At 42.9% G+C, this 22336-nt stretch overlaps 1 protein-coding gene across 1 annotated transcript; it reads right to left on the bottom strand.

The window, feature by feature from the left end:
- Positions 1–691: 691 nt before the first annotated feature.
- On the bottom strand, positions 692–22077 carry necab1 (N-terminal EF-hand calcium binding protein 1). The gene is made up of 13 exons (XM_047019429.1): positions 21782–22077; positions 19706–19730; positions 18492–18600; positions 15910–15935; positions 15456–15553; positions 10988–11124; positions 6192–6313; positions 5549–5625; positions 5159–5212; positions 3546–3658; positions 2857–2934; positions 1870–1961; positions 692–1292 (listed from the first exon to the last, which is right to left on the bottom strand). Exons 1-13 carry the CDS (start codon positions 21866–21868, stop codon positions 1264–1266), a joined length of 1047 nt encoding a protein of 348 aa, XP_046875385.1. The 5' UTR covers positions 21869–22077; the 3' UTR covers positions 692–1263.
- Positions 22078–22336: the final 259 nt, after the last annotated feature.

Genomic DNA, 22336 nt, shown 5'->3' with positions numbered 1-22336 from the left:
GACTGCAAGGTGTTGTAACTAGTGACATTCTAGCCTTGCTGAGAGTTGTATTGATAATTAACCAGGATTCTGTTAAGGGACTGAGGGACATATCTGAAGACAGAATGTTCTGAGAGAAAGGGAGATTTTTGTCGAAAAAGAGAAACATCTTGTTTCCGGTGTTTTCTTCTGACTGAAACAGGGTTCCCACCCTGATGACCTCCCTGGAGGTCACCGACTGTTTAGGCTCAGCGGAATGAAAATATTGTGCTTCTGTCAACCACCAATGAACTATAGCTATTCCATCGGATCCATTATCCTTCAGTCTATCTCTTGATTCTTCTTAGAAATCGCACTGCATGTAAAGAAAGAAAACGTTTTTCGAAGAATGTCCTCTTTCAAACTAACCGTGATCCGTGTGATTAATAAGTCAACAACTAATCTTGAAACCCCACAGAAGCACTGTTTGCAGTTATTCAGCCACATCCTGACTCCTTTTTTAAAGTGTTGGTTTGGGTCGTGATTGCTGTTGATGTCCATTTAAATGGAGGTTGGATGTTGTACTTCAAATCAACAGCCACTAGAAGGCAGTGTTTGAGCTGTTTTGTACAATTACAGACTTCCTTTGGTCTCCTACATACCACAAAGCAACTCAACTACTGTCTATCTAGAAATATTTCAAATCAAGGGTAGTTAAATAAGATTCAGAGATGACAGAAAACAACATATCTTTATTTTAGACACATCTCAACTACAGTTTTATAGACATTAAAATACAACAGGTAGAATTGTCATAAAGATAGACTTAGTTTATCCTCCCAACACCTGCTACACAAGTATATGACATGTCTCTATCATATACTCAACTCAAGCGCTAACTCAAACACACACAGACACGCACACACACTGTACGTCTGGCTCATACATCCGCTACGAAATGGCTGATCCACTGCTGAAGATGTCACATGTCAACACAGTGAAGATGTCATTTGTCAGATTGCCATTGAGCTGGTTTCAATGGGGTCATTGCTTTAGAAACGTCGAAACACATAGGAGTGCAAACACGACCACTACGACACTAAGAATGAAAGAACATGGAGATTTCCTGACTAGGAGATTGAACTATTCACCATGACGTCACGGTAACAAGGTGACAATAGAGTGTGAGTGTGGAGGTGCACTTCCCCTCCTGATGACTAGGTTAAATGGTAGACTTCTCAAACTACAATTCTGATGAGTCCCAAGTTCGATAAAGGCTGTCCACATCTGGAAGGTAGACCCTTCTCAGTTGTTGTTCAGGACCCACCAGGAAGCTGAGAGGAAGTAGGAAGGGACGGCAACACATGAACGATGGACTGAATCAATCCATGATTGAACACCACTCTAACATCTGCACCTCTACTATGAAGCCTGACTTTGCTTCTTAGAAAACATCTCATTACAGCAAGATGCCAGCTGTGGTCTTGAACAGGATAATCAGGGAGGAAGAATTAATTATGATTAGAGGAGTGGAGAGAATGAGACAAGATCAATGGATTATGATTAGTTGACATACGGTACAGGTTATTTAACAGTTTTTATGGTCATAGTAGGATTTATACCACATGATACGTCTCTCTAAGATACTTGCCAACACCAAGATAGCTATGGACTGTCGGCTGTTGAAATACAGTGATTAGTCTGTTTTTAATTAGGGTGAAAAGGCAAGACTAATTTATTATGATGAAAGACGAGAATTTCACATCAGTCACTCGAGTAAGAAGAACTGCGTAGACTAATGACTTCACTTTGAAATAAGAAAATCAAACATAACTAGTGGATTTCGATGGGAGGGGAGAATGAGGCTGGAATGAGAATGGAACAGAAGTTGACTTGGATGAGAGTGCCTACCAGGAACCAGCATGGTGGTCATCATTTCAGGGGTCTCCAGGAAATCCACGTTGCCCCTCTGGAAGGTCTTACTGTAGTTTGTCTGTAGGTGACTAAGCACAAACATAATCGCGGGGTTTGTCATTGTTCATAATATTTATATCCATATTTATTTTTTACATCTAATGAAGCCTTGTCTTTGACTCTGCATCAATGAGGGATAAGTCACATTTGGGGTCAAATCAAAAAACCTACTGTGTTTAAGATCCATTTCAAACCAACCTGCACGCTCCTGTCACATACAAAATGCACTGCTCTATTAAAGGTAAACTGTCTGTTTACAGTTGAATTGTTAATCCAACTCTTATCCACAGTATATGCATATCAACCAAAAGCCATGTGGGGTGTGTTCCAATACCCATACTAATTTCATGATGAAGTAGATTGCAGTATGCATACTGTATGCCACAGTACTTACTTCTTAAGGGCAGCAGCCAGTGGCGGTTCTAGAACATTTTACTGGGGGGCGGAGGGGGGCCAGTGTTTAATCAGAGAGGCACATTAAAAAACGGAAACAAATTATATTTAAACATTACATTAAACTTTAACTTTGCTTTACATCAAAATCATACAAACGGCTCTGGCTCTCCCTCTTCCAGCTCCTCAGCTCTCTCAATACCTTGATATGCTTTTCTAACTTTTTTATTTACTGGGGCAAAAAGGGCTGCAATGTCCCTTCCTCGGTTCATGATGACTAATAGAAAAAGAAAAATGTGTGAAAAAAATATATATATACACTGGCACTGGCCCCTGTAGGCCCCCATGTAGAAAGGCCCCTGGCAGCAGCAGTATGTATTTGAAGTAAAAGGAAAAGTATGCTGTTTGGGACGCAGGGCATGTGACTTCTGACCTTGTGCAATGACGATGCACTACAGATGTTCAAACATGTCATCTCGTGTTAGCATTAGAGTCGACGCTGGGCACGGGTGCACGCCAACGACAACTTACTTCTTCCAAACGTTGTTGTGCTCCCAGAATTCATAGAGGATGAAGCGTGACTCATTCGCGAGCCGCTGCACTGCGACACTGCCGAGAGGAAAACGGAGAACACGTTACAAGAAATGATTAATTATGTAATTAGCAACGTGACGTTTTATGAACCAGCTTGTTTGGGTATTAATTACTCTCGTTTGGCTTGGCCAGAAGAATGTTGGTTGTCAACATGCCTTTTTGTCTAGTTTTTCTCTCAAGCTCCGTTAAAAACTAACAAGTTTTGTGCTAATCAAGTCTAGCTGTTATTGAAAACCAACTGAACTCCCTGGCAGTTTTGAGAATCTGTACAGACATGTGTATAATGATCCTGTAGTAGGCCATGCTGACTCTGAGAGACAAAGATCGTCGTCTTTATGTCCTGCTGTGGGGGTCATTTCAGGATGTTAGGTAAAAAAAAGGCGGGATAAACACAAGTTTACGCTAACAGCACAGTGTGTTAAGCCTGACTGCTTCAATCTCAAGGCATTCCTAAAATATGAACTCAGCTAGATTTCTTCTATACTTCTAAGGGTTACAGGGTTCCTCACAGTCACTCCTTGATTCTAACGTCTTCTCTTAGCAAAGACAGAACGAAGCTACAGACACTTCCTATCTATAAATGGACCAGGGGGGAGATAGCGGGAGACCACAGTAAAGTGACTGACTGTAGGCAGCCGGTCTGGGCGCAAGCACACTGCATGTACTGTCTGAGTGCCAGGCGGAACTCCTCCAGGTCCTCCTCCAGCACCGACAGCTGCCTCTGGACGATCAGGATGTGCTGGGCGGGGCGGGAAGGGAGACAGAGGGAGAGTGAGTGAAGGAAGCAGAGGGAGGGGGGGGGGGGGAAGGCAGGTGTCAAAAGTGAGGTAGAGAGAGTGAGATAGAGGGAAAAAAAAAGAGAGGCAAGTGTCAGGTCATGATGGACTGAGGGCATGAGGACATTGTCAGCGCATTTCAAGGCCGCCTGAATTCCTATTCCACCCTGCTTTGTGCAACGTGCTTAAAGGTGCTTGCCAAAAGTTGTGGGTGAACATATTCCTATCCTGAGATGTAGACCCACTTAGCATCCAAATGAGAAGCAGCGCCACTGGGCCAGTGAAGGAAACCAGGTGTGAAACTGTCTGCTTCCGTGGCCCCGCAAGGCAACGGTACGAACAATGTAAACAAGCACAAGGTTAATAATATCCAAAGCCATTCTTCACATCCTGTTGTTGCTGAGGAGTTTTTGACAGAACTTACAAGGGCTGATGGGTACAGTAAGTGAAAGCTCCCGCCCTTTGGCCAGTAGCGACCTCTGAGTCGGCGGAGTGGCTGATTGATACGAAGCCCCCGAGGGCTCTCCCACCAGGGCTCACATGGTGAACACACTCAGTCACGCCACCACACACACACACACACACACACACATGCTGACGCACACACGCATCGACTTACCTCACAGAAAGACGCATGTGTGTATGACTGCAGACAGTGACGTGTGTACTGTCTCGCTCCAATAACCTCTCAGATCATTAGATATGGGGTACATTATTCATATGGCAATTCATCTGATGACTGAAAACACACACACGCTTTGAAAAACAACTAATATGTAACCAAACGTTTACATTAGAGAAGATAAATGAGCTATGTTGTTCCCTGTAGTCTGATAAATGAACAGTTCATAATGAATTCGGTTGAGTCTGAGTCTATCAATAAGTGGAAGTGATGTTGTGTTTTGCTACAGACAACCATCTGTCCGTGGTTGCTGCAAAAGGCATTCAAGCACACACTTTACACTAGATCTCTCACGCGTGTATCTTTCACACGCACACTCTCACACACACACACACACATAATGAGGCACTGATACCGTAGCGCCTCTCACACTGCTGTGTTTACTGTACACTTCCACAGGGGGCCTTGGAGCTCTGCTAACAGTTACACACACACTGGTACATGTTCACACACACGGACATTCACACCCCCACACACAGCCTTCTGTCTTTGCTAGGATAAACGAGTTGCCTGGACATTCAGAGTGTATCTGGATAACTGGATAAATGACCACCAAGGCTGCTCCCCCTGCAAAAATGTGAGAAAGGCGAAAAAGGGAGGTGAACTTAACACGTTTCAGCCCCGCTGTTTCCTTGACAACAGATTTTGAATGTGGTGTCTCTCTTGGTGATTCCCACTGGGGAGAGAAAAATGGCAACAGGCGGAAAGGAGGGAGGGAGATGGGGCGTAGAGAAGGAGAGTAGAAACAGTGGATAATAATAGATGATTGTAGATCATTTACTGATTTGGTGGTGCTCTCCAAGACCTCCTCTTCCACAGGCTCCAGACGAAGCTCCTGGGAACAACAAGGGTTTTCAGCATTACAGGGTGACGCGTGCCAACAGGCGCGTATGCATGCGCGCGCGTGCGAGGATACTTCAATATTTTTGACTCTTGAGTCTCTCGTGTTTCTATGATAGTTCATGAACAAAATCTTTTTGAGACAGCCTCGACCAGATGGCAAGGAGGATAGTAAAAGAGCGATCCTGATGGAGCGAGGGATGAGGAATGGAATGAAAGAAAGAGGGAGGATAGAGGTCGAGTAAGAGAGGGAACGCGAGACATTGATACATACTGACGGACGCAAGTCCTTTTACGCAAAAAGAGGTGAAACACTCAGTTGACGATTTACCTTCTTTTCTAGACGGTCAATAAGCTTCTGCAGTCTATTGACCTGTGTCATCCATTGATTATCCTCATCATACACACCTGGAACAGAGATTAGGTTTGTGAAGGTTCATCAACATTTGGCCTCGACTTATCCACGCACACTGGTACAAGACTTGAAGAAGATATGGTCGTTTAATGTATACATTGGATTTGTTTCACTTAATTGCTTTTGTAGAAGCATGGGGATGATGCTTCTAAACTCAACCGTAAAACAAATTAAATAAATATGTGTGATGGTTTGAAATTCAGTCCATGCCTATAGGCTGTGCATGTATTGCCTTCAGTCAATCCCCAGTGGAGGCCTGCTATTGAGGCTGAGAAGGTGACAGTGATGGTTGAGATAATTCAACGTTTAAAAGTACACTAAAGATTGTTACATTATGTACTGCACATACATGCATGTACGAATGGTGAAAGGCAGACATTTCATATCCAGGAAAGCATTTAAATACACAACATTTTGACAAGGTGGGAATGCACATCCGATGTGCAACTTCACCAGTCTATTTTGCCCACGGCATCGAAATGCATGCATGACATCTCCAGTGTGTGTATGGCCTTTCTGAGGGCGGTGTTTTGGGGTCGTTTGCTCTAAGAATAGCCACCTGAGTTGACCAGGCTGAGGAGAGGGTTGTTGGGAGACAGGCTGTTATTCCTTTGAAGTCTTCGATTGGAACGCCTCCCAGACCACTGGATCGTCAACACCTCTGGCTTCATTGGACCTTGTCTGGAAACGCACACACACACGCACACACAAACACACCCATCACTAATGTTGACATGTGAACGCAGAAATATCTGTTTCAATTCAAACAGAGACAGTCTGACACTGTCTCTCTCTCTGTCTCACACACTGACACCCACACACAGCCTATTATCCATGTGAATATGACTCTCTCTTCATATTTATCCTATTTAAACAGAAGAGAACATACACACACACACACACTCCGCAGGTAAGGGGATCCAGGCCCGACCTCTCACTTTTCACAACTCCCTTTCCTGCCACCCACCACATACACAGTATGCTAGAAATCAGGTCGATAACTCATGCTGTCTGTTCTAGACTGCAACTGTTCTATTCCTGGACCCTTCTCAGTTAGTGTTAAATGACAAAAATGCGTATCTGGGTTGACGCTACACATAGGCACCAATAAATAAAAGGAAACTGGGTATGTGCGTGTGCGCTTCTGTCGTTATTGGATTAAATTTGAGAATGTCTGTGTCACATCTGCACATACTCATATGTATACTATGTGGGTGTGTTATTCTGTACAAGCATTCAAATCATTCTAGTTGACCAGGAAATGTAGCTATGAACACACAAAACGGACTCTGCATCATCCAAATGCTGTTTGGCCCCTCATCCCCCCCTTTTTCACACGGCCGACACCCGGGCCGCGGCGGCGCGCTGTGATTGGAGGGTCACTCTCCCCGCCGTCTTCCCCTGGCAGAGCTTCACCAATTAAAGCTGGAGCGACGATGAGTCACTGGGAAGGTTGAAGTCTCTAGCTGCTATTCTAGCTGCTGAGGTCTGCCTGCTATCGCCCGTCAAGAAAACTAGGTTTGGCCCGTCTGCTATGGTGAGAGAAGTATCGCCACTCAGCTCGGTTCTTATCAAGACAAGTCGTGTCTGAGAATATGGACCAACAGGCTTTTCTGTAGGAAAAACTGTAGTATTTTACGTATCAAATGCAAGTTAACAGTAACAGTAGTCTATTAGGTCGTTTTTTAGTATTAGGTCAGCATGGAAGATGACATAAGAGGAGGTAGACTAGAGAGACTCTTTCTATACAGTCTTGTCCTGTAGTGTCCAGTAGGCGAGCGTGAGAGTGGGCAGAGTGATCTGTTGTGATGACCCCAACGGTCACCCACAGTCATCACAGGCATTATGTCATGCCAACATGACATGACTAAATTGAAATCAGAGGCAATGCCATGAAGGCAGTCATGAGGGGTGCCTTTGTCTGGCTGAAGGCTTGTCAAGCCAGCCTCATAGAGACCTGAGTTTGAATCCAGATCGGTGTGTTTCTATGCTGTTCAACCACGTCTCTCAAATTGAATCATAGTCAAACAAAGGCAAAGATTACCAAAGCACGGGTGACAAAATTACGTAAATAATTATTGAATATTAAATGTCACAAGCGCAGAGCGCAATATACAAATATTATGAATGTTTCTTTGGAGTGACAGCAGGTTTTCTGGGGTGACTAAGCAGTACATTTCCTTTGCATAATTCTCCATACACTCCTTCCCTATCGCATTGACACAGGTGATTGGTCGTGATGAACATTTTCGATCAGGGGATGTTATTTGACACGGTTCAGTCCTTATGGACATCATTTTAAACAAACGTATTCGAAGGAATTGAATTCATATTTTACATAATTGATTCATGTTATTTGTCAACCACATCACATTTTCTTATCTTTACAGGTGAATAATTGCCATAGCATGTCTGGCAATGATCTTACCCAAGTCGATATGGAGATTTGTGCAATACAGGGATGGATACAATTCAGTGGAAGATTTGTGTTAATGTAAATGATACATTGCTGTTATTATTATTATTATTATTACAACATTCATACTTGTTTATAAGAAAACCTACATAAGCCAAATGATAGTCCAGGGTCTCAAAATGTCATTCTGGCATAGAGTTGAACTCCATCACTTTATCTGGTGGTGGTGGTGGTGGTGGTGTGTGGGTGGTGTGGGGGGGGGTCAAACACATCTGCAGCTACAACATCAGACAGAATTGCAAATTGCACTGTGCTGTTTTAATTTGATCTCAGACGTCAGCTGCTTTCGTCACCAGCGAGATGCAGCCCAGTGGTTATCTCCAGCACTCCTACTGTGGTAGGAACACCTGATATGGTCAATTACTATTTTCAAATACTGTGATCTTGCTTCCTTGATTGATCATTGTGAGGCCTAAGGGTCCTTTTAAGCTCTAACTGTGACCGATCAAATGCGGTTCAAAGTCAATTTTGAGTGGCAGCAAAGTACTTTCAAATACTTTATTTACTCATTTATTTTCTTTACTAATAAGTTATGTATTATTGTGGTACAATTCACAATTTTCAACACCATTTTGGAAGTAACGGTATAGAAGAACTGTTTGTCTTCTGTCTTTTGCTGCTCATGGGGACTACTAAAACCAAGGATTTTCAGAGGGAAGTCTCACTTACAAAAAATATGTTTTTTCATCTCAAAGACACATACCAGAATAAACACAGGTTGAATACAAATATAGGTACAAGAACAATCATAAAAAATCTACTTTGTTCCATTTGGATGGTGTTAGACTCCAGGCCATGCTTTTGCATTCACGACAATGACATAGCACATAGACCATAGCACATAGACCTAGAGGGCTGTTAGACAGGGCAGTCTGTGAGAACAGGCTGTTCTACTCTGGGGCTCTGGGAACCGGACTGGGACTGGGATTCACATTCTGAAATTACTTGTGAGGGGATGTGAGAGGGGGAGGGATGAGTCAGGGGGAGAGGAGAGCGGAAGGGGGAGAGGAGAAGAGAGGACTCTCTTTGGCCCAGAGGCCAGTCACCCAGCCCCATCAATAGCCTCTGTGGACTTGGTAAAAGCTGTCAACATGGAGGCTATGCCCTGGTGTGATGTGACACTAGAAAGAGAGCAAGTCCTTCAGGTCCTCTAATGACCCACAGTATGGGTCACATGTCACCATACACAATCTTACAAATTCTGCAAATAACAAAAAATACCCTGGCTAAAACAGTAAGGCAAGCCTTGCTTGTGACTATTAATACCCCTATTCTTATCCTATCTTCCTTTGTCCTTACCAAGCACATAATTGCATACTTGCTGACTGTAAATTGTAAAGAAAAATATCTCATGTAAAAACATAGGAGTAGTAGGACCTAACAGACACCAGAGATTTTACCCCCAGGCTTCAAGACTACTAGACAACCCACCGATGGCCTAACCAACGCATTTTCTGGTTTTCCTTTTCTCCGCTTTTCCGTTTTCATTTCCAATTTCCTGTGTATTATCATGACTGTCATATCCTATATTTACTTCTGTTCTGTTCATTAACATAAACGGACATCTGAGGACGACGACATGGTGACTCGGAACAAACGGCGCAAACCTCTGCATGACCTCCGCATGACCTCCGCATGACCTCCGCATGACCTCCGCATGACCTCTGCATGACCTTGGTGGATGTGAGGATGATCCAGGTAAGTTAAGTTCAGTTAAGTGGTGCACAACAAGGTGACTTGCAGAGTTCCATACAGCCCATATAAGGAGACAGAGGGGGGTGGACAGACAGATGCCTGGAACTCGTCCTCCTCATCCGCTCAAGTCTGGGGCGGAATGCAATCATCCAGGTGGCGGAACGAAAAAAGAACTTCCAGGAGCGACATGTCTCCGCTCTGAATACACTCGAGCAGCTAACTCCTGCTGTTGAGCAGCTAACTCCTGCTGTTGAGCAGCGAACTCCTGCTGTTCGCAGCAACTTTTTCCAGGTCTTGCATTCCCCCCCACACTCACACACTCCCACACAACGCACAGAAACACACACACATGCCCAGCTTTAATTATATCAGCTCTCTGGAGAGGGAGGTTTGCTGGAGACTGAAGATATAGCTAATCAAACCGCATACTTATTGAAAGACAATGGAACAAATCTCTGAATGCTAAATCACCTCCCAGCCACTACAGCCTACACGCTCTTGAACTGGAGTGAGTGTGATACTGCCGGTTCTGTCTATAATGGCGACAATAAACGCTGAAATTAGAACCGTTGTATTTCCTACAATGTGTCAGACCAGTTCCCTTAAATAGGCTCCACAGAGAGAGCTCGGCTTGGATGGAGTCGCGGTGTGCAATCAACAACCCCCTCTTGGATCACACACAGATCCAGAGATGGAGCCTGTGTATGTCTTTGGTAAACATATTATAAAGCAGGTGGTATTTTGTGTGCATCTGTGTGTGTGTGTGTGTGTGTGTTTGTGTGTGTGTGAAAGAGACCATGCACTGCAACCATTACAGTTTTTCTCAGCTGTTAACACACAAAAAGAGCAAATTCGGCACAATTTGCACAACCTTCCCTTCATGTACCAATCGGTCGACCCAATTCGGCACATGGACTGGTATGTGTGTGTCATTTGAAAAGATGGCTGTGTGTACTAAATGAAAACACAAGTTCCATTTTGTAAACAGTGACGTAAGAGATTTGATGGCAAAGAATCATCTCGCAAAGGGAGTGTTAGGTTTTCAGTTTTCAGTGTGTGCAGTTTTGAGAAAGCCAAAACGTGTGTTTAACAATTGTGAGAAACTGTAAAACACCAAAATGAAGCTCCATGACTTGTGCCAGCGAGTAGAACGGTTTCCAGCCCCAGGACATCCCTCCACTTGCCTCTCCTGACGCGTCTGCTCGGCCGTGGTCTCCATGGCGCACTCCAGGGAACTCTGCAGCGAGTGAAGCTGATTGGTGGTCTCTTTCAACAGGAAACGGGTCACAAACTGCTCCAGGTGGGTGGCTTCCTGGTAGTCCTGTCAGTGAGGAACAGGAGCAGGGAGGAAGAAGATGATGGTTTTGACAAAGACAAGTGGGGAAGAGGAAGCAGAACATGAAGACAGTTACTGTCGTGAACTCATCTGACGGAGCGACAGACTCGAACACGTACCCAGCTTTCTTCACCAAATCTGTATCCATGTGTGGGCCCCCTTGGCCCACAGTCCCTAAAAAAACATGCAGTTTACTTTCTTTTAATCAGACAGCCAGGACAGGAAGGGTGGAGCTCTTTGTCTACCCTCACAACAAGCCTCGGGCTACACAGTGTCAGAGCTTTGATGACGCCCCTTATTGTCCACTGATTCCTGTGATCTGACAGCTTTTGAACAAGAGGAAGGTGTCTGAAGGTAGAGACGGAGAGACGGGTTGAGAGAGGTTGAATTAGGACAGAGAGAGGAGGGTGGGTGGGAAAAGAAGAAGTGGGAGACACGGAGCAAAAGAGAGGGACAACGACAGAAAAAGAAAGATGGCTGGAAGGAGAGAGAAAGAGAGAGAGAGTGGGAGGGAGGGAGAAAGAGAGGGAGGGTAGTATAAAGAACAACTGGGAGAGCAAAAGGGACAGAGAATGGGAAGGAAAGGAAGGTAAAGTAGTTGAAAAAGGTGGAGTAGGGTATTTGAGAAAGAAAGTGAATACTATATTCATATAGTATCATTTTTGCATTTCCTACAGCTGTGCCCGTTCCAAGCGCACATTAGTGCTGTCAGTGCTCACCGTGGTGCCCGTTGGGGGCTATATTTATTATTTTATTATTTATTGAGTTATTTGTTTCTCGCCAGGTCCATGGCTCCATTGCTTAGTGCAGCACAACATGGTACTGAAGCACTCATCCAATCACTTCATAGTCGACAATGCATCACTGAGCAAAACACCTGACACATTTCATACAATCATACATTTCATACAATGCCCGGTTCTTGAGATAATCAAGCCTCAGATACACACACACACACACACACACACATATTCCTGCTTTATAGTAACATGTACTCTCAAATTGGATGTCATCTGATATATATTGCATACTGATAGGTAAATACCCCTCTAAACTAGTGTAACCTACAGTACACTGCACAGAGTGGCTGGCAATTTGCAGCCAGGCCTAGCTTCCTTGATGGACAACTGGCAAACCCTTTCCAGAACACTTGGGATTTCAGCAGCCCAGTTTGTTGTCAGCGTAAATCAGTTGTTCATTTTTGGATACCACAACACCATGACAGGCAGTACCCAGAAGGTAAATTAAAATGCAATGACTTTTGGAGTTTCGCTAAGCTCAGGCGAGTGCAGAGGCTCACTAGAGAGCAGGATATAATCGAAGCTTCCTTTGCTAACAAGACACGCCTGTAATTGCATTTGCATAACACACCTGCTGTCAAATCTGTTGGTACACTCCACAAACAAAGGGGGGGGTTTGATGTTAAACATGGTACAAGCCACAAGTGGCTCTAATGGTGGTAGTAAGCAAAGTGAGTGCATGAGTGTGGCTTTTCAACAAAAACATCCCTCAGGTCCCCAAAAACATCTAGGGAATGAACGTACAAGCATATACATGAAGTCCTACAGACACAGACACTACATGTGCATTGGCATACAAAGACAAGAACACATTCACACACATGCACACACGCACACATGCTAATTATATTGAGAAAAGGCGACAAGCTGCCAAGCGAGCTTCTGCTGTCTCTCTCCCACCAGCCTTTCCTGCTCCCAGTGGCCTTCATTAGAACCCAAGCATTCCCCAGCTTCAGCTCCTTTCCATCCGAATGACGTGTCTATGCAGACCAGGAAGAAACACTGCATGAGCAGGGTTATATAAAGCATAGAAGGCATTGCCTCTTACGGGACTATCCATAAGAATAAAAGTCTCCTTAAAGAGGCGGTGTCTTTTTAATGTATTAGGTTTTAATTTCATTCAATGCAGGGGTGGAATGACTGGCTAGCATCTAAACAAACATAAAGCAATGGTCACCATGACAACTGAGAAAGACATCATGAGACTCAATCATACATAACAATCTAACATTCTCCCACGTGTTGCCACCCTCCTGACTTTCTTATATTGGTTGACCTACAGTAATGCGCGGTCAATCTTATTAACACATGAACAGATGAATCGTGGGGACATGAACCATGAAAGTAGGGGAGGTCAGGCATAAGCACCATGGCTTTTACAAGTCTAGTCATGGCTCGTCTCCTCTTCTAATACACGCCTCGACTTCTCCACTCCATCACCATGACTCGCTGCTATTTTTTGAGTGGTTAGGGAATACGGCTTTTGCTTTCCGTCTGATGAATTCACGGGATCTTGTCTTTGTTACCTTGAAACAGGTGGGTAGCATTGAGAAAAGAACACACGCCGGCATACACATGCACACACAGAGATATCCCGCGCTCCCCTCCCACACGCACACACACACACACACTGGGCTGGACAAACAAAACCCAGGGTAAGTGATGACTAATACAGCCTTCACTCCACACCTCCACATAAGGGCGATATCTGCTATTAAAGATGAAAACATTGGCCTTGTCGAAAACTTTCTTTTCTGTGGATGACTCATTCTAGTGTTATAGTGAAGGTGTGTGTGTGTGTGTGTGTGACAGGATATTGAGACACTCTGAATCAAGGAAAAGAGGAAGGATGATGTCAAGTTTATAATTTGTAGTCTTCTGGGCCTCAGAAGCCTCAGTATTTGACAAGCTGACTTTTTACTTCCTGAGGGTGTGTCATGTGCTTCAAGCTTGTCGCCTCTTTCAGATTTGATTGGTTTTGAGAGAGGCTCAGCAATTTCTCCATTGAAATTGTGTTTCATTCTCTCTCATGTCCCATCTCCCCAAGATTGAGTTATTTGTATCGTCAAAGGCAGAACATTTAATAATAAGCAGTGTTTTGATTGGATGCTAAATACATTAGTGAAAATTGATTGAGGCATGCTTTCGAAGTCTGTCAGTCTCTTGGGGGTTGACTCACAACTTAATAGCACTTGAAGGGGAAATAAATGATTTATTTTCATGGTCAATTGAAGACCAACTCACAAACACACACACATCTCATTCTGTCTCTCTCTTTCTATGGAATACTGAATACTCTCATTAGAAGGTACCTTCCTGATGAGGCAATTTCCTTTCTGCTCTTTATAGGGTGTAATTCAAATGCTGGAGCAGTAACAAAATTCATCCACAGGGTCTTGCATGAAGATGGCAGATATTGTTCTAAAAAAAAGCCACCCATTGCTTTTCCACAATACAAGAAATGAGAATGTATCATCATGAAATATCTTTTAGTATCCACAGTTGTCTATTAGTCAAGCTGTGAACTGAAGTTGTGGGTGAACCCTATGGTTCATGTAGAAAAGATCACGCCACATCACGTCTTTCCCTTGCCCTCTCTGTAGTTACTTCTGTCATCTATCCTGAGATGGTATGCTGCTTTCATGCATTCGCCTGTTCCATTCTGTTAGCTTCCTGTTGTCTTTCTGTTGCTCTCTCGTTCTTTTCCCTTCTGCAGCTTTTCCTCTTTCTGTTTCTTTCCTCTGCCTTTCTTCTACCTTCAGCTTCCTTCAGTTTCCTCCTCCTTCTTCCTTCCAGTCTCCTCCTTTCCACCTAGTCCTTGTCGTCCTTTCCTTCCCTCCCCCACGTCCTCGTCTCTCCTTGTTCTCCTCTCTTCCCTCGCCCTTTGACTTCCGTCTGCTTATCCTACCATTTCACTGCAAGATTCGACATCTTCTTTTCCCATACCTTTCATACTTCCAATTCCTCTACCTCCACCTCTGATCTTCCAACCCTTTATCCACCTCTCCCTTTTCCTGCAATTATTTTGTCTCTCGCTCAGTTTTTTTCCCTTTTCTCGCTCCCCTCCCTTCTGTCTTCCTCCAGTCTTCTCTCTCCCACCCATGCTCCCTTCCTCCTTCCTCTCTTCCCCTCATCTCCTGTCCATCAGGGGGTCTGGTCTAATCTGACACAGTACATGAAAGATCTAACACTCAAGCTGAGTGTCCAGGACACCTGGGGGGGAGATTAGTGGAGAAGCTGCTGATAGATGCGTGTGAACAGGGTCAGACTACCAAGCTCTGATCTAAGTCATTAGAGAGATCCAACAGAGTCCTACATAGACACACGCGCACACATACAGACACACACCACTCGTGACACACACGTACGTATGCACACACAGCCACAAACACACACTTGTAGTTTCTTGTTGGAATCCTATTAAGAACCCTGCAATGCTTAACATCCTAAAATGTCGTTCACAATCTCAATGTTGGTATTTCGTATGGTATTTCAATTTTGAAAGAGCATGCTTACCTTCTTCGTTTTGTCCATGGCCTTCAATATGGAAGTGTTCAGGTCCTCCAGGGCAGCCAAGACATTTTCATATTCACTGAGGTGCTGAGAGAAGTATTCTTCAAAAGACACACACAATCCTTTGTGAGGAATTAAAAGATCCTGACAAGGACCTTAGGGGTTTCTTGTTCATCTATTTATAGACTTGCCACTGAAACACTATGTGTGACACCTCTGCTGTGCCACCGGGGGGGGGGGGGGGGGGGGGGGGGGTTCAGGCTGAGCGTGGACTTTGACACAAGAATTTCCTCCCACACAATGGCATTGTAGGGGAATTGTCAAATGGTACTCGAATCCATACAAGCCCTTTGACTATGAGGGTGTAAGAAATCCAAGATATCCAAGGTGTTTGGAATATTTCACGGCCATGTTGCGCAGAGACTCTTACAGGGAAAGATTCGACATCCTTACTTACCACAGAGCTCATCCGTGTCCACGTTACTGCAAACCAAAATATGACACTATTAAATTGGAACTGTACAGGTCATTATACTTACACAACAACAAAAAATGACCAACGTGTTATTTATTACTATAATATTTTTGTTGACTAAACAGGGAGTCGTGACATCCACTTGGGACGTTTGTGCAAATGATGCTGGATTCTGCCTCAGGTGTTAGTTTGGGTGACTGAACCTGACCTGACTGTTTTTATTTTAATAAGAACTTGAGGCTTTGGGTTGTCTGAAGGAATGACCAAATTGGCCAAGGGACAGGAAACTCCTAACATGACTGGAGCAAAGCGCCAGACAACAGTCCAATGACACGTCAGTAATGGTCAAACAACTGTGGACTACGGATTTTTCAGATATAGGTGTATATTTGTGTGCTTGTATTTGTAATACTGTGTGTCTGTGAGCGTGTGTATTTGAGCGCAAGAATAACTTGCCAGCCAAGGCCACCACTGTGGAGATAAATACTATAATTGACTTCAAACAATTGCCAAGTACCGGATTTAAATTCCATCATTCATATTGGACTTAATGGAGCTACTAAAGATGGTCCTTTGGAACACATAAATAGGATTCCTGTGTTTGTGCTTATTACCAGCAGGATCTGAACATTTTCAGATACAATGGGCTTTTATAGAATTCAAGTTAATCTCACCAATTAAAGCTGCGTTCTTGAAAAATGCACAGAGAGAAAGGTTCTTATTTTACAACGCTGTAAATAAAGGTTTCTGAGGGTTAAGATTCCATTTGGGTGATGCATTTTGACACATCCATATTCTACAGCCACTCTAGTGTTTATTCAATCATTTTTGATGATGTTTAATGGATCCGCTAAGGCCATGCTGCTATGGAAACGAGGAAGACTGGATTGACTGGAAATCAAAGCGCTTCACGACAGGAGAAATCAATGAATATCATTGATGTGGATTGCCAACCAACTTCAGCTCACACAGACACACACACACACAAATACACTTAGTGTATAGGTCTACATACTCTCCAACGACACAGACCAATTGTAAGGTTCTAAAATGTCCTATTGTGACAAGCTGACAGACTGATAGAGATTGCTTTGACGGGTGTTCCCAGAGTTTGCAGAGATTGTGCTGTGTCATGCTCGAGGGACGTTATTCACCGGTCCCCTGTCACGACATTATCTTTGGTGAAGTGGCTTTGTGAGGAAAAAGACAACACAAAGCTGGGACTGACCATCCCAAGATAGTGCCAATATAGGGAGCTAGCCCTGCAGAGGCATGGAACAACCTCATGCTAGCCCAAACCAGAAAGGGAATTAAGAATGTCGAGATTTCCTTTCCTTTCTTCTGTTGTGGAAAAAACAGCACACTGCTGTAATTAAGATGGAGAAAAGGGTAAAGATTATATGATTGAAAATGAACCTCTTAATCACCTTTCTACTTTTATGTGTTATATTACTGAAAATCAGATGCAAAGCTGTTGACTGATTAGTATTACCACTAAAACATAGAGGCCAAAAGTGGAAGACCAGATAGATAGAGTTTGAGTGCAAGAGAGAGAAGTGTGTGTGTAGGTTTCTTCCCGGAAGGACTACAAGACCCAGATAGGGAACTACAAGGCCCAGATATCAGAGGACAGATTTATGTCCTTAAACTCAGTATAACCTGTGCAGCTGGGCCGTAAGGCCTCATGTGGACACTGGATGGGGGAGAGTTAGGGAAAGTCTAGGCTATTTAAATTCTGTGACAATGGACCAACCGAGTGTAAAATGCATATATGAATCTGTGACTACATATAATGTACCAATGGTAAAATATAAAAAATATTGGAGAACAATATATAAGCAAATGTCCAGAGAACAATTTCAGTCAGACTCCGGGGTCTACTCACGTTTGTTGGAATCAATCCTTTGTGTTAGATTTGAATTAACACTTTGCATCATACTTTGCTACCGTTTCAGTGCTGTTTTACATTTTGATATTGATTAAAAACTTAAACTATTATTTCGACGACAATTTAAGGTCTCATAATTCTGCAGAAGTAAACAAGCCAGTAAAGACTGATCACTGAACACACAGTCTTGATCACAGTCATCAAATTTGAAAAGCCTTTTAAATACTTTGGGTATATTTGTTATTTTGTTGACCCAGTCAAATTAAATTATGGGAATTATCGCACAGTATTGAGTCATTCTGCACTTCGGATCTGGATCATTCTGAACTGAGTGATCCTCTGCATTAACTATATGAACTATTTGTGAATCGCTTTGTATAAAATTATGTTCTAAATGATTATATAAAATATAAACCAGATGCCCCTTTATTACTGACACCAAAAATGTTTGAAGTTGAATGTATTTGAGGTTTCCCAGAGTCTCAGGGAAGGTTACTCATCAGACGAGAACAGATTGCCGAACCACATCTGCTTAACGACGGCAGCACCACACAGGCTGCTGTAGGAGAAACCAGCACCTGGGGGGCCCGCATCAGTGTGCCGAGTGGGATCTGGTGACTACAAGGCACAGGGAGGAAGCATTGACAACATTGCTAAGTATGGTTCAACAACTCACTCTGTGTTGTGGGTGTCTATGGTGTGGAAGAGCTCCTGAAGCTCATCCACAGTCAGAACGCCATCCGAGAAGTAGGCTTTGAACTCTTCAAAGGACAGCTTGCCATCATCTGAAGAGAGCAGAGTGCTATTAATGGTAGCAGACAACCAAACTGTACCTTTGTAGTGTGTGATTGATGTGATGTCAGTACAATTCAATGTCATATATTCAGAAGCCCTATTCCAAATGTTGACAAAATGACTATTCACCCATTGCATTGCATTTCGCTTTAGATTGCTTTTAATCTTTTTACTGTAAATACCTCTTAACATCACCAGGTAGTTTGATTTAAAGAGATTGAGAAAACCTGTGCTGGAGGATGTTTTCCAGTTTTTTGTACTTGCCACTCCACACTATGTCTAGACGCTGGGCTCTTGAGGTTATGTTTGAAATGATGACTATGTTGATACATTAACCTAAGTGGACATTCTGCCCGCATCATCAACCAATCACAACATCAGAGAAACCCTGACTCATGGAGAGGTTGGAAGATACCTTCCACTACCATCCACTCTCCATCATTACACAAGCCATACCTTCCAATACCATCCACTCTACATCATTACACAAGCCATTAAGTTGATTTCATTGCTCCCCGCTATATTTACATATTTATTAAAATAAATTACAAGATAGTAGGCACAACTGTGCACAAATGATGCTTTGATTTTAGTCTTGGGAGGTAAAGGAGCAGGTCTTTCTCTGTATTGAGTCATTTCACGGGGGGAGAAGTCTACAACCTCCAGAAGGCATGTCTGAATGTGAGTCTGTGTAATGATCTTTCAACAGCCCTGACTGTCTGATCTTATAAAAACATATCTGAAACATAAAAAGAACATTTTTAAGGACCAGTAAAGAATTCGTTTTTTGGGGGAACATTGGACAGATCATCCTACAGAATATTTTCCCCAATGCTTACTATAATTAACGTGTTTGTGTTCCACCTTGTGTCTAAAGGTCGGCTATTGACACATTTGCTGTCATTTGGGTAGAGGGAGCACAGGCTGACTGTTGTTTCCATGACAACTAACACAGCATCATCAGAGAGCTAAATTCCGAATTTCATTGAGAATATACATGCATTCCAAAAAATACCCCTCATGCAATATCGGAATGAAGTAGAAGTGATACACAGCATGTATGGGAGAGAGACAGTGCGTGCGTGTCATTCTCACCATTTTTATCCGCTCTTCTTAAAATCTGAAATGAGAGGAGAGGAGTCAAGCAATATCTCATATTGTCAAAATATGTTTCTTTATTTGTGCGTGTGTTGAGTGTCTGTGCACATATCTATGTCATTGATCTCTCGCTGGACGCAGCTGTAAATTATTGATGCTGCTATTTCTGCAAACTGGAGAGTTAAAAGAGTGAATGGCGATGACCACACTAGCTTTGAAATATCGTTTTTCTCCAACTCTTTTCCATCTCTTTTGGCCAGGATCTAATCCCCAAACAGATTTTCATCTCGCAAAAAAAGTTCAAAGATCATATTAACCCTAATCTGTGGGTTGTGATCTTCTGTGTGTCTCGTTATAGCTTGCAGAAGCAATCAGGTAGGAAATCCGTTTAGATTAGAAGTAGTTTATGGGAATTGCACCATAAAGATTTGGGAAAGCTAACCCCCAGTTTGCTCCTGGCTAGGGTAGAATGTTGCAAAATAGTACATTTGATATGTATCCAAATAATTACATTTCACATTACATTCAGCCACTTAGCAGACACTCTTATCCAGAGCGACTTACAGTAAGTACAGGGACATTCCCCTCGAGGAAAGTAGGGTGAAGTGCCTTGCCCAAGGACACAACTAACATTTAGAATGATTCATTTCCCACAGACCTGAACACCACATAGGCTTAGGGTTAAAGTGGTATAGAACACGTTTGGTAAAGTGTTAAGACGCAATTTTCCATAATAGTTCAATATCAAGACCTAATATCTACCTCCTTAAAAGTGGCATTATGGTACAAAAACAGGCAGCAAGTCTAGGCCTACTTGCTGCAGTTCGAGCAGTAGCCTACGGGTACTGTAAGAAAATGACGTGAACGCGCTCCCCCGGTCATCCCCAAGGATAAACTGTTGCTTGTCATACCGTCGCCGCCCCAAAGCTTTTCATGTCGATGCGACTTTTCATGTCAAAAAAGGATGCTGTTGCATGTGAGAAAGGCGATTAGGCTGAGAACAAAGTCCATAACAATGGATGGCAGAACCGTATCCTCAACCAACCATCAAGTGGAGTGGCAGTTACTTAACTTTAATATAGCCCATAAATTGCTTTAAATTGGCCGGTGCCGGGGTGGTAAAGCAGGATGCATGCAATTCAGGTTGCGTGTTAAAGTCCAGTTCCCGTTTGAGTGATCCATGGCTTCATCGCCCAGCCAATCGTCACCTATAGCTTAATTAGAAAAGTGTTACAATTTCAGACTTTTCGCTATTTTGGAAGAGGGTGCTGTGTTTTCAACGATAGCATAGGTTATTTATATGTCGCAAACTTACGTTCTTGGGTCATGAGCAATAGGCTTCACCTGCAGCATTTCAATCATCCAATGAGATAATCGAGCCACAGACAGACAGACATGAGCTCACACATAAATCACACACACACACACAGTTCCTGTATTATTATTATTATTTTATTAGATATGGATCCAGGGTTGCCTGACTGATGGATCCATCAATAGCTTATAGCTTATATATAGATTGATCTAGTTAGATATTCGTCGTTAATGTAAAATGACAAAAGCAAAACACCAAAGCATGAAGATAACTGAAAGGTTCTGGTTTTCCGGCCATTTAAGTAGTTTATTGAAACAGCAGTGCCAACAGCTTTGAGAAAACAATCAAATTCATGGTCAGCATACATTAAATGTCAACCATGTCAAATCAATTCACTTTTACAACCAGGATACATGCACGCAGCTGGATTTATGTGAGCACTTAAGCTCGTGGGTAAAACATGTTTTTGTTTTTTTTATCACTACCTAAATAAACAATTACGATTAAGATTTTTTTTTATGTTCTTAATCATAGATACAGTATCCTATGTTCTGAAACAAAGCTTTAAATCAAACAGGTTGTGTCGAAATTGGCACTGTTAATGTTATACCCTAACACCAAGATGGGCATGGTCAAACAGTCCACTTACACTAAAAACTATATTTTCCTCCCTTTGGATCAGTGTAATAGTGCCACGAAATTTGAATTAAGAATATGAAGGCAACATAATTCAAAGCGTATGCAGATAACCTACTTACATCAAGAAAAATGGACATTCCTTTCTTTAATTCAATTGGAGTGCTGGCTTCATCCGAAAGCGACTGTACTTCTTCGGAACAATCCATTTTCCAGTAGGCTATCTTGTTAGAAGTTTCCAAAATGAAAATGGAGAACGGTAAATGCTCCACTCATACGATTACTGCTCCGGATGCGTGCGTCCAAACTAGCTCTGCAGGCTGTTGCGATGCGCCTCTTGCAACTATGCAGGAACGCCGCTGTCATCCAATGGGAGGCAATAGAACAGACCATATAGATTTTCTAATTCTGCATGCATTACATTGGGCGCAATTGGTGTTTTACGTTGCCAAAGGTTCAAGCTTATTAACGATGTGTAGTTTATTTGAAAATGCACCAACAGCCAACTATATATAACTGCGTTTTTTTCTAAAGGCTCTGCTGTGGAACTGTCTCCCAACAGTCAGTTTGGTAATTTACACTGGGTGGATCGATACAATCTGTAACTTCTAACGGAATTTTAGTAACTTTGTGTGGTGAAATCCTTTTATTTAAAAGGTTAGATGTTTTTTTGAAGA

The sequence above is a fragment of the Hypomesus transpacificus genome, chromosome 4, assembly GCF_021917145.1.
Source record: "Hypomesus transpacificus isolate Combined female chromosome 4, fHypTra1, whole genome shotgun sequence".
Lineage (NCBI taxonomy): Eukaryota > Metazoa > Chordata > Actinopteri > Osmeriformes > Osmeridae > Hypomesus > Hypomesus transpacificus.
The sequence above is the reverse complement of the archived record's forward strand: the minus strand, read 5'-3'. Positions and strand labels throughout refer to the sequence as shown.

Excerpts from the sequence above, each read along its gene's own strand:
- necab1 (XM_047019429.1), bottom strand. The coding sequence starts at position 21,868 with ATGGATTGTTCCGAAGAAGTACAGTCGCTTTCGGATGAAGCCAGCACT. Across the intron at positions 6,314-10,987 it reads GAGCAGACGCGTCAGGAGAG|ACAAGGTCCAATGAAGCCAG; the intron begins GCAAGTGGAGGG and ends GTGCGTTTCCAG. Across the intron at positions 1,962-2,856 it reads CACAACAACGTTTGGAAGAA|TCACCTACAGACAAACTACA; the intron begins GTAAGTTGTCGT and ends GTTTGTGCTTAG.